Below are 11,695 nucleotides of genomic sequence, written 5' to 3'. Positions count from 1 at the left end.
AACTGATTTGGGAGGATTGCGCTGCTCGCACCCTCCCCGCTAACCTGTGGTGCTAGCAAATGTAGTGGGGATCCACCACTCTATTGCAGCTCACGAAGTTCAGGAAATAAGGCCAGAAAACATAGGGTGAAACGTCCCAACACGCAGTTGACTTCCACTCCAGTCTATCACAGACTCTCCAGGTTTCTTGGACATACCGGTCCAACGACTTCCTGCCGGTTGGGAGGCGGGCTTGCGCACCATGAGCTAGTGGGGTAAATCATGCTCCACTTGCTGCTGCAAGGCAACCCGAGAAAACCGGGGTACAAAATCACCCACTCAAAGCACGGCCAACACCCTAGAAAATTGTCGAAAGGTTTCTATTGCCTCTGTAACCAGCTTGTGCCTGGATAAAATATAATTTAGAAACCTGTTGGCTATACGTACAAACACACTGTAGGCAGGTGATGAAAAATTTTGCCTGTTTAAATATATTGTCTATTAGTGCAGGGTAAAGGCTTATTGGACAACTTCAGGCAAACTTGACAATATCAAACAATCTTACGATATGCAGTAGGCTGAATTCTGGACATGTAGAACTTGCGGGAACGCCGTTTCAATGATTGAAATCTACGGGCCCAATACACCAAATATATATCTGCCTGCCCTGTGTATCGGAACTAGTTTCACGGTGCACGCAGCCCAGTCGTCTAACATGGAGTAAATCTGCTACCACAGCAGCCCTGGCGGCGACAGGTAAACGATCCCAGTCCAGTTTTCCCGAGCGCAGTGGTCGAGAAATGTAGAAACCTCACCATACGCCACAAGAAGGGTAGCGCTTGCAGAGATCGGGTTCGCTTACGAGTTCACATAGAAATTATCGAAAAGCTGTATACTTTTATCACGTTCTGTGGATTGTTGATATTCGAATGCTACGGAGACTTCGCTTGTCTCCGCTTAACTTAACCGTAAACGGGTTCCGTGCGGGCGCCAGAAAACTGGACTCGGATAGTTTAGCTGTGGCTACCAAAGCTGCCGTTGAAATTACCGAAAAGCTGTATACTTTTATCACTTTCTGTGGATTGTTGATATTCGAATGCTACGGAGACTCTGCTTGTCTCCGCTTAACTTATGCCGAGCGTCAGAAAACTGGACTCGGATCGTTTAGCTGTGGCTACCAAAGCTGCCGTTGAAGCAAACTTACCCTACGTTTTCAAGAAACGAGTGGAAAATTTATAAAAAGTTTTAAAAAATTGTGAGAACCTCTCAAGTTGCACGGTTGGACGCATTGTCTGTTAGCACGGGAGGCGCAGTTGCTGGCTGCTCGAACCTCATCTCAAATGTGTAGGCTTTTAACCTACGAGGCTTGTCACTGACGAGCATATCATGTCGTAAAAGCACTCGTGCAGCCAAGATGAGGTAGAATATGTACAGGATATGCTTCTTACCGTGCATTTCCGAGAGCCTTTTTTGCTGCGGGGCCCCACACCTGCCGGTACAGGAACAGCAGGGAGCTTCTTCGCACTGTTTTTGCACAATTGAGATATCTTCTGCCACATCTGGCCGAAGTGCGGCTTGTGAAATTGTGAAAACGTGCAGTTTCTTGGTTTTTTCTCCTTGACTTGCAGAGTTTCATGCTCCTGTGCACCGCACTGCAGAGCCCTCGGGCACGGCAAAGCAACATCTAGGTAATATACGTGCGGACAATGGTAACCGAAATAATAAATCCAGGATATTCTGAGACAGAGAGCTTTCGAGTAGTCTCCTCCTTTCACAGAAAATATGATGACCTTGTGGGTCAACAGACACGTGGTCGAAGCGCCCACAGGCAAACTTCTTTGTGGCTTTTGTTTTCCGCCTTTGCCCTGATTTTCCTTGTTCTCAAATGCACAATGCAACTGGCCATCGGCACGAGGCCTTCTACAAGGATGCTGGCAGAAGGTGGTAAATGGCCGGGTGAAACCCAGAAAGCTCTGTTGGATCATGTAAGGCAGGGGTAGACTTGTGTGCACTGTAGGTACAGGAGAACTGCTGTGATATATTGGATCTGATGCCGTCATCGTTCTCGACGTTTCTTTTACGTTCTGTTCAGGGCTCTGGTGAGGAAATAGAAATGCAATGCCTCGGAGCGAGCAGCGCGGAAGAAACAACAGAGAGTGAGCAAGAGGGCAATAAATCACTCTGGTCGACGCTTTGGAGTGGGAAATCTTCGAGTATGCAGCATCCACCAGCTGCAGAAGGGAACAGAGAAGAAGAAGAAGAAGAAAAAGATACTTTCCTGGGACCTTCCACGTCTTCTGGTTCCGCAAGCAGTCAAGATAGTGCAAGACACCGCGTAGAACACAAAACTCATCTGTTCCTTGGATATTCACGTTCTCCGCATTATGAGAGACCCAACGAGTACTACGGTTTTCCACGAATTGGCGGGGTGTGTGTGGGACACGACTAAGTGCCTAGCTTCCTTTGGAGGCGTCTAGGCTTGGTCTTACACCGATGAAACAAGGGAAGCTTCTTAAGTTACAAGCTTGTTGACCACTTGCACAGAGGGGCAAGTGAGGAATTTCAGCAGACTGCTGCTGGTGTTATGTGACATGTGCATTGCAGGAAAATGAGCAGTTGCGAGATGCACTAACCAGTTTGCAAGATTTTGCATGGGATCTTTGCCTCGCTCACACTGAACCGTCCACAAGTAATGCGACTGCCGTAATAATAATCCAATCAGATTTTATAAAATGCAGGAACAAGATCGAACCTGCATGCAGTTTACAGCAGTTCGTGCTCTGTTCGTGTGTATGCTGACTGTTAAATGCTGTTGACGTACTCTACTGTGCCTTCATCCCTGCTGCGTCAGTGCTTTTAACATGTGACAGGGGTATTCCAGGCCGAGGTTTTGCTGAAAAATTGCAGCGGTATCGCAGTAGTACATATACGGGTTGAAGAACAGGTGAGTAACTACTTTTTAACGATGCTTCTCGAATATTTTCCCCAATATAGATAGCTCGCGCTTAGCACAAGCAGGTAGTCATTCACTGGGATAGCAACGAGGGTATTTTCACCTGCGTGCAGCCATTCGGCAGTAGGGGCCCGCTAGATTTTCTCGTTGGAGAGGTCCAATCTCTTTGGCGCGGGGTGGATCATCGCCATGTAAGACACAAGTGACAACAATCCCACCACTCCCCTGAAGCTAAGCGTGAACCTGGGCAGAACCTGGTCTTGCTGCCATACAACGGAACAATCCTTTGTGATACTCCATTCTGTGCGAACAGTTTAGACGCGATGTGGCTTGTGTAGTCGAAGAGATGCTCGTGAAGGTGCTGGCTGAAGCTGAAGAGAGTGGAGGTGGGCGCCTAATAGAAATAATCGAACAGATTATTAGGCTTTGTGGGCACCTTTCGTAGTCATTACTGAGGCAGTGTGCAGCAGCTAATTCTGACATGTAGTTGCAATGTTTGCATTAATAATATGCTGGAGACACTGCTAAGCTTGCAAACATGGGATGATGTGAATGCTGTATCAGACCAGGAAACAACTCGGCTGTGGTCTCTTATTGAGAAGCCGAAGGGCGTGGGCACCACTGGCAAGGTTCTGCTTGAGGTCCATGGTAGGTTCCAGGGGAACACAGAATGCCGCCAGGAATTTCCAGCAAACAGCTTCGTATCAGCAAGGCGTTGCCAGTTCACGTGCATCAGCTAACATATCTGCGTTTCTATGGTGGTCATTCTTCTACTGTTGCTTTTCCTCAGCTACAAGGAAATAAGGCTTTACCTCAACAGAGAAGCAGTGATTACAGAAGTGCCGCGAGAATTCGGCATGCGCTGTACCACAGCTGAGCATGTATCGATCAGCCATGAAGGCCACACACCGTGGAAGAACCTGCAACCTACCTCTTCTGTCGTGGCTTCCTCTTCTTGGGGAGCATGGATGTGTATTTAGGCGATGGTGCCGGGTAGAGCATCCAACAGCAGTCGTACGCATATTTCATTCTTGGCCTTAGGCCCCTACCAGGTGCATTTAATTTGTATGAAGTTACACTAATGTCTTTCCATCCCAGCATTGCTCCTATGGAGCTTTTTGACACGCAGTTGGTTACTTGCAGTTGGAATGACCTTACATATGGTGCCTTGGGGCCAAAGTGTCTGCGTGTTGTACTGTATCCCACTGCCTTGTCATATTGGTAGAGCCCACTAAAAGGGTTCTTTTGTGCGAAGTCCAACGGACTCTAGGACGCAGTTGAACAAATTTTGCCTTAAGTTGATTCTCAATATCTTGTCGAAATGTATCGAGTGGCTAGTTGAAACGGTAGCGCAGACTCCGCAACATGTTTGCGTATGAAAATCACCTCTTTCGCACTATTGCTTCAGAGGCAGGCTGTTCTTGAAGTTGATTGCACTCGTGGGCGCACGTGGTGCATTTGGGCGAAAGTGGCTGCGTGTGGTACTGTATCCTAGTGCCCTGCCATATTGTCAGAGCCCACTACAGGGCTCTGTCAATATGGCACGGCACGACGCCACACGCACCCACTTTGGCTCAATTGCACCAGACGTGTGTTCACGTCGACTACAAGTGGCAGTAACACATTTGTATGTCAAGTATACCCGAAACTGCAGTTTTTGGCGGATACTTTCCGCATCTCAAAAAACGTAAAAAGCCCACCGTTGGGGTCTTAAGCAAATAATACTAATATATGTTTAAGACTTGTAACGCACAATAAAAAGGCAACATATGCAGTATTGTCAGGAACTGTATTCTGCTTCCAAACACAGTAGAAAGCCACAGAGGAAGTGATCGGCTGCGCATGCGCCTGCCGTACATGACCTTCATGCTTGATCCAGCCAGTTCGATCTCGTCACAATGCAAGTTGAGTGTTCTCCCCTGGTGCAGCTGAGGAAAAACACAAGTAAGAAAAAGATCTGCATGTGAGCGTACATACACGGTAGATGAAACGCCTGAACTAACAATAACTCGTGACAGGGTAGCTGATCGGTGGGATTATCTGGGAGCATAATTTGTTCCAGTGGAACGTACCATAGATCTCGAGAAGAACTCTGCCTTCAGAGGCTACTCCTGCCGGCTTCTGGAACCTAAAAACCCACTGAGTTGTTCTTCCGCCTCCATTAACTGCAACACAGCGCCAAACATCTGCAGGGTCAATAATCCATTTATGATTTCAGTCGCATGAAAAGTACATGCGAAGGGCCATCAAGTAGGCGGTTGTGCCATCCATACGAAATACGAGACAATCTGCCACAGAGCTGAAACATTTGTTCGACATTTTGTGTGGAGAGCCCACTGCCATCTTCCGCTTCAGCCAGCACATTGGTGAGCATCTCTTCGGCTACACAAGCGAAGTCGCGTCTAAACTGCGGGCAAACAAATAGGTTGTCACAAAGAAGCGACCAGTGTCATGTGAGCTGGCAGCGAGACCAGCTACTGTTCAGGAACATGCATAGCTGCGTATGGGGGAGGGGCCACGCTCGTCTGACATGACTTGGTTCCCAACCTCGCCGACTGGGATATAACGCCTTAAACCGAGAATCAGGAGGACCCGGCTCATTGAGGTACTGCGCGCAGGTAAACGCACCACAGCGTTGACGCAGGTAAATTACTGCTTGTTAGTAAGTTGGACTATCAGCCATGTTTCTGGGCGAGAGTACTTCTAAAGTGCAGTGGGGATCAAGCAACTCACAGTTTCAACAATATTTACATGTACTACTACCGAGCTGTTGCCATTGTTCAGAGCATATTTAGCCTCGAGTCCCTCTGCAAGGCGTTCACAGAAGTGAAGACACATAACCGCAGGAGCACAAGTGTAAGTTGTATGCAGTGCAAGAGCGGCTACAATGTGTGTAGACCCCGAATTGGTGTCAATTGGCCTCACGACCAGACGCGATGTTGCAACATAATCAATTGCTTGTGTAAGGATTGCATTACTGCTGAACATTGACGTGTGGAAGCTGCAAAGATATGTTGCAATATCTTGTATTTCCCTCAATAGTTCCCGCAGCGATTGGTTTTCCTGCAGTACACAGAGCAGCTGGACGCCGACAGTTGCCATTCTAACCACCTTACAACAAAGCCTGGACTTTTAAGATACTTGCATTGTGTTGCCGTGTAGAACCAAGCTTCGGAGTGGCCCTTGCTCAGGGAGAATAAGGACCCCGGTCGTAACGGGAACCAACTTACAGGCGCTTCTACACCACCAAGGAGTGGAAAGGGGTAGTATGTGTCCATAGCTTGGTAATGCACGGACTGTTCGTTTCCAATAGGCACGTTTGTAGTGTGTTCGACTCGCTCCCCTGGACGACGCACGCTGCTGGGCTTGTGCTGGCCTGACCAAGCCACACCCTCCCCCGCAGATGGGCCTTCTAGAGTTTCTGTCATCCGTGAGCTTGAGTTACTTGGCTTCAATAATTGCCACCAAGGCCGTTTTGATTTGCTTTCTCGCTTGCTTTGTTGTGGGGCTCTTGGCGGCGTGCAGGCGTCACCACCATCACCAGGTGAGAGCTGTGCGGAGCGCACGAAGGACGGGGCACAACATTCGCGCACATGCTGCTTCAGCTACCTCATGGTATTAATTTGCTTTTGATGGCATGCAAGAGGGAAACTGTACTCACCGCCAGCTGGCGACGAAGCAGCCCTACTGTCTGCCCCCTGAAGCCATTAGATAACATCCTGATAGCTGCCCCGTTGCGGGAGACCAGATGCATAGTACACTTTACCAGGAGAAAGATGATGGCACCAGAAAATGCAACCGCAAGAGCATGTCGCCAAACACCTCTTTGTTTACCAACACGTCGCTTGCGTGCGTCCGTTTGAACACTTTCTCTCGTGACGGCCGAGCGTCTTGGGAAGGCTCCCATAGTGGAGGACTCGGAACCAGACGCTCGTGCTTCCATTGCCGCCACCCAGTGCTGGTCTCGGCACACTGCCTTACTGAGCTGTCAAATCGGCACTCCCTCCCCAGGTATTGTATATTGGTGAAATACCCACGAATGATGGAATAGGAGACAACATGCCACACGACGATGCCGCTCCCAGAAGCAACCTCTGAGCAGCCTCCTGCAAGAGTCACAATAGTTCATTCAGACTCGACTCTAAATAGGGTTCTAGAAAAAGTTTGTCTTGCCAGGTGCAAAGAAGAGTCTAGAGGGAGGAGACGATCGCACCCAAGTTCCGGAGCGGTCGGTGGGACAGCAGCTGAATTATGCGTATTGCAGACAGGCCCACACGCCTATATAAGGTGCTAACTCGATTCAAAATGCTTCAAAAACAATATTTCCACAATAGAAACAATAGACAAGGAGTTTTGAGGCAATGATCGGACTAACGTGCCTATGTAGTTGTTGCTCGATCCAGCTTGGTACGCAAAGCAGTCTCCGTGAGCGGCCAACTTTGGGGCTAACTTTAGTGATGCCCAAAACTGCATGCCTTTTAGCAATAAACTTGGATAACTGGGCATAGAAGGCTTTTCTTTGCATTGTTGCGTGCAGAGTGTAGCTGCCGACTGCCACTGGCCTAGACAGCATCTGAGCCCGAAGGCTCAAGGCAGCCATCATCGAAGCCCCTGTATACTTCTCTAATTGTACCACACCTATTATTAAGACGTGCGCTACACGGTTCGGTCTGTTTTCCAAAACAGTCTTCGGGCGCTTTATTGTACTACCCGGCTCTACAAAAAAGTAACGGGTTGTGGAATATGGCTGTTGTGCAGAGCGGGTCCTGGGTCCTGGGTCCTGGGTCCTGTAAGCAGTGGAGCCGAAACACTTGATATGATATTTGATTAAAAAGCAGCTGACCTCCACCCCCAGTCTTCAGGCTTCCTGGGAGCAGCTCCTTGGTCGCTTTGAGGAGTGTATGGGCCCTGGCACGATATACAGTGCAACTTGCTGCCAGTCAGGGTGCAGGACGCCACACAAAGATGTACACACAGCCTTCATGGCTGCAGGTACAAGCGATGTAGGCAGTTTCTGGAAACTTGTGCTCGCCTACCGCACCTGAGTTGGGTTAAGTTCCATGCGCGAGCTTCAGGAATACTTGGATGCGCCGCACGAACTACGTTACATCTACCCGCCCCATCGCGCAAGAAGCAAAAAGTCCTCGTGTGCCCGTCTAAAAGCTCAAGGTGGCTGTATTGGCTTCTAATTCCCCTCCGTTGCTTCCCAGCCCAGGCGGCCGCCGTCTAGTTTTGCTCTCCGCGCAATCTGTCTCCTAGCAGGACAGTCCCCGCATCTAGCCAACGCGTTGCTCGAGGTCAGCGGCTGCTGCAGCTGCTGCTGCTCAGATGATCGCTTCAGGACGTGCAAGACACGTCATGCTCTGGGGTTTGGTGCTGTTGCTACTGGCTTTTCTTGCTATGTGAGCCCCTGCAGCCTTGTCAAGCAAACAGAGGCGACAACGGAATGCTCTTTTGTTTGAATAAACCGTCAGCCTCGATAGCAGCGGCTGACGTTCTGGGTTGCTGACACAGGATGAGCTAATACACACAAGGTTGAAAAAAGCTTGCTGTAGGGGAAACTAGATAACAGCAAAAGAAATAGGAGATATACCATAACGCATATAATGCGAAAATTCTTGGCCTCCTCCTGGGTTATGACACACAAACGATTACCGAGGAGATTGACGAGTCCCAACTTTGAGTTGTGTTGCTCAGCCCGATGCATCCACCAGTTACCAGCGATTGCATGCTCACGAGGAAAAGTTCTGCGCAGAGGATTTTCAGGAATCAATTCAACGTGCTTTTCTCCTCGCCAATTAACGCATAATCCCCCGTTTCTTTTTCCTCTAAGAATTGTCTTTCAAACGTTTAAGATTCCATTCTCCCCCAGTTGGCGCTCCACAGCATGCCAACAGTTACTCAACTCCTCGCAGGATGGTAGGTCCTGGTCATTTTTCATTGTGCAAGAGGAAAAAAAGGCTGAGGTTTGACGAATATTTTGGGAGGGTTATAGATGAACTTTTGCGTGCATGCACTTATTTTGAAGCACCTTCGGCACTACTCACTGTTGTGAAGCAGGCCACTCTGCTGCGGGGTTGAGTGTAGTTATTCTAACCCGCATGACAGTACCATGCTATGCTACTAAGTGTACGGCTACTAAAAGCTTCCGTTTATGTGCAGGTTGCCTGGTAAGGTTGAAATGAGGCTATTTCCGCAATCAGACAGACTTCGGTGCATCATCCTGGGAGGGACTATGTTACGCTTGGTGCAGAGGAGCAGCCTGGGGTTCCCAGCTTAGCTGCAGGATGCCGTCAGCTGCAGCCGACCAAGAATATTAGAGGTAGCAGCTCACAAACAGCTTGTAATTTGTTCCAGTTTATAGGCATCGTAGGCGGCACAAAGCTTGCTCTATTGCGTGGATCAGCTGGCCTAGCCTGAGTTGAAACGCGACGCACGTCTCTGTAGTTTCTCGTGAAAGGCAAAAATGACATGATGCACGAACACCCTTGTTTGTGCATGTGACTTATGTAGGCAGCTGCTAAGCACTTTCCGGGTACGAAATTGCCTGTCTAAGAAAAATTGCATGTCCTTGACAGACCTTGCCAACAACTAATACAATGCGTGCCCATTACCAAGGATGGCTGTGTCTTCCTACGGGACAAGTACAACGACACCCAAAGCTCCTTGTTTTTCCACGTTTTCAATGAAGAAGCACGCATCATGCAGTCTGGCTTTGAAAAGGAAAGCGGCACAGCCGACCCCGAAGGTCTCATCCGCCACAAGCCTCGTCACCTTTAGCAAAGACAAGGGTCCAGTTGCTTAAGACTATATAAATGAAATATAGAACAACTTAATTTGATCAAATGTAGTGTATATAAGGGTGACGAACTAAAACTAGTGTATTTGTTCTGCTGCAATTGACCGCTCATGGGACTTGCCGTGAGCATCAGAATACTGGAGCGATCCTCTACGTGTCCCCGCAGGCACCAACCGTGCATTCCACTCACCCCATATTTCATATACGGAAGTATATTTGTCAAGCTTGTCAAAAGATTGTGGGGACCGTTAACATCGCATGCCGGGAGCACGAACATTCGCTGTTGCTTGTTTCTCAGCCATCCTTCGATGCTTCTAGACTTCTAACTCGAGCGAGAGAGTTTAGATATCCATATAATGTTGCAAGTGGATCCTTGCACGTAACCTTCGTATCCACGTGACTGTGGTTTCCAGTTGGAGGGTTCGCAGGAGTAACAGGGAGAATCGGCTCATGTGCCCTGCATAGCTGATCTGGCTTTCGGCACATAGAGGCAGAGGACACATAGAGGCAGAGAGCGTCTTTCCCGACGGTGGAGTAGACAAGACGTTTGGGCTTCTTCGTGCATTGCAAAGGTGCAGGTTACTGAGCTTTCCCTTGTAGAGTGCCCGTCTTGGTCGAGCAGGGTGCCTTTGGACGTCTCAAGCACGGACAATGGGAGGAGGAGTGGCTGACTCCGGATACTTTGAAGAAGCAAAGTTTAGAGCTGATCCATCCTTGAAAATTGAAAATGTTGTCAAGTGCAATTCGCTCCGTGGAGGACTTAGCCGCCGAAGTAGCGCCTGGCGAATTGCGTTGTGGGTGACTGTTTCTACTGCGCTGGCTTTCATTGTTGTGAAATGCACAATGAAACTAGGAACTCTCAGAAGGGCACCAGTGAGGATATTGGCGGAAGGCGGTGGCGAGTGGGAGGAGGAGAAGCAACCCCTGCTGGGCAGTGTAAGACCACTTTGGATGTTACGCACAGTAGATGCAGCAGTGCTCTGCTGGTAATAAACTAAATGTGGAGTTTTCATGATGTTCACTGTTCCATCTGCACAGGAATACGGAGAAGAAGATACTGTTTGCGTTGAAGGTAGCCCCACGCGGCCAAGTAGACAGCGACAAGAGACGACTTCATTCCTGTCGAGGTTGTGGAGCCCAGGATCTTCGAACAACCAACACGAAGGACCTGCAGAAGACAATAAAACCGGCGAAGTTTCTTCTCCAAGGCCTACCGCTGCTGCTGTTGGCCCGAGCGGCATTGCTTCGGGCCAAGGCAGCAGCCGGAGCACTGCAAGGCAGCGAATTGAGCACCAAACTCAAGTGCCTGTTGGAGATAAGAATTCCCGGCATTATGGAGATCTCTACCCAGCGTATACCTTTCCACTACTTGGACGGGTAAGTGAGGGGTACGGCCTAGTGCCAAGCACAGGAAGCAAGGGCGACTTCGGTGCGTGAGCTCACATAGGCTTCACTTTTCACAAATGGCCAGTTTGGTTAAGGTTTGTTTCTCATTTGGACAGAGAGTCAAGCGTTGACATTTCGGGACAACCTGTTGGTGTCTCGTGGTCTGCGTATTGCAGAAATACCAACACTTCAGAAAGATGTTGGAAGATTTCCAAGAATATGCGTGGGACATTTGCTCTTCTCATCCGACCTCATACAACAGTAATCCACTAATAATCCATTACAGGCTCACAAAGGCAGCAACGCACCTAACCGTGCATTCAATTCACACAGTTTCGGGGTCTGTGCATATTCAGTGAAAACCTACAATTAACCCTCATGCCCCGTTGTTGCTGTGCCAGTGATCTGAACATCCTGCAGAGGATTTCTCGAGCGACTATCCACTGCCGGATGGAACGGGCAACATTACTGTTTATGTGAAGGCTATTGAAATTGTGAGTAGCATGATTCCCATAGAGCTGCACACGTACTTTCCTCGAATGGCACTAGGATCGTAACGGTAGACATATATATATAAT

At 48.9% G+C, this 11,695-nt stretch overlaps 3 protein-coding genes across 3 annotated transcripts; 2 read left to right on the top strand and 1 right to left on the bottom strand.

Moving 5' to 3' along the window:
- Positions 1 to 1,907: 1,907 nt before the first annotated feature.
- On the top strand, positions 1,908 to 3,929 carry EMWEY_00048910 (hypothetical protein, conserved; the record flags this gene model as incomplete). Its single annotated transcript, XM_013479424.1, has 8 exons — positions 1,908 to 1,964; positions 2,072 to 2,407; positions 2,584 to 2,668; positions 2,850 to 2,923; positions 3,046 to 3,123; positions 3,246 to 3,318; positions 3,497 to 3,580; positions 3,913 to 3,929. 8 exons carry the CDS (start codon positions 1,908 to 1,910, stop codon positions 3,927 to 3,929), a joined length of 804 nt encoding a protein of 267 aa, XP_013334878.1.
- Positions 3,930 to 5,138: 1,209 nt separating this feature from the next.
- EMWEY_00048900 (hypothetical protein) lies at positions 5,139 to 6,650 on the bottom strand (the record flags this gene model as incomplete). The annotated part of the gene is made up of 5 exons (XM_013479423.1): positions 5,139 to 5,339; positions 5,463 to 5,540; positions 5,696 to 5,995; positions 6,163 to 6,483; positions 6,594 to 6,650. The coding sequence occupies 5 exons, from the start codon at positions 6,648 to 6,650 to the stop codon at positions 5,139 to 5,141; spliced, it is 957 nt and encodes a 318-aa protein (XP_013334877.1).
- A 3,732-nt stretch (positions 6,651 to 10,382) lies between these two features.
- EMWEY_00048890 (hypothetical protein, conserved) lies at positions 10,383 to 11,611 on the top strand (the record flags this gene model as incomplete). The annotated part of the gene is made up of 4 exons (XM_013479422.1): positions 10,383 to 10,667; positions 10,770 to 11,108; positions 11,294 to 11,378; positions 11,538 to 11,611. Coding segments are annotated over 4 exons (783 nt in total), but the record flags the coding sequence as incomplete, so codon positions are not given.
- Positions 11,612 to 11,695: the final 84 nt, after the last annotated feature.

Source organism: Eimeria maxima, genomic scaffold, assembly GCF_000499605.1.
Source record: "Eimeria maxima Weybridge genomic scaffold, Emw_scaff1125, whole genome shotgun sequence".
NCBI classification, from domain to species: Eukaryota; Apicomplexa; class Conoidasida; order Eucoccidiorida; family Eimeriidae; genus Eimeria; species Eimeria maxima.
The sequence above is the reverse complement of the archived record's forward strand: the minus strand, read 5'-3'. Positions and strand labels throughout refer to the sequence as shown.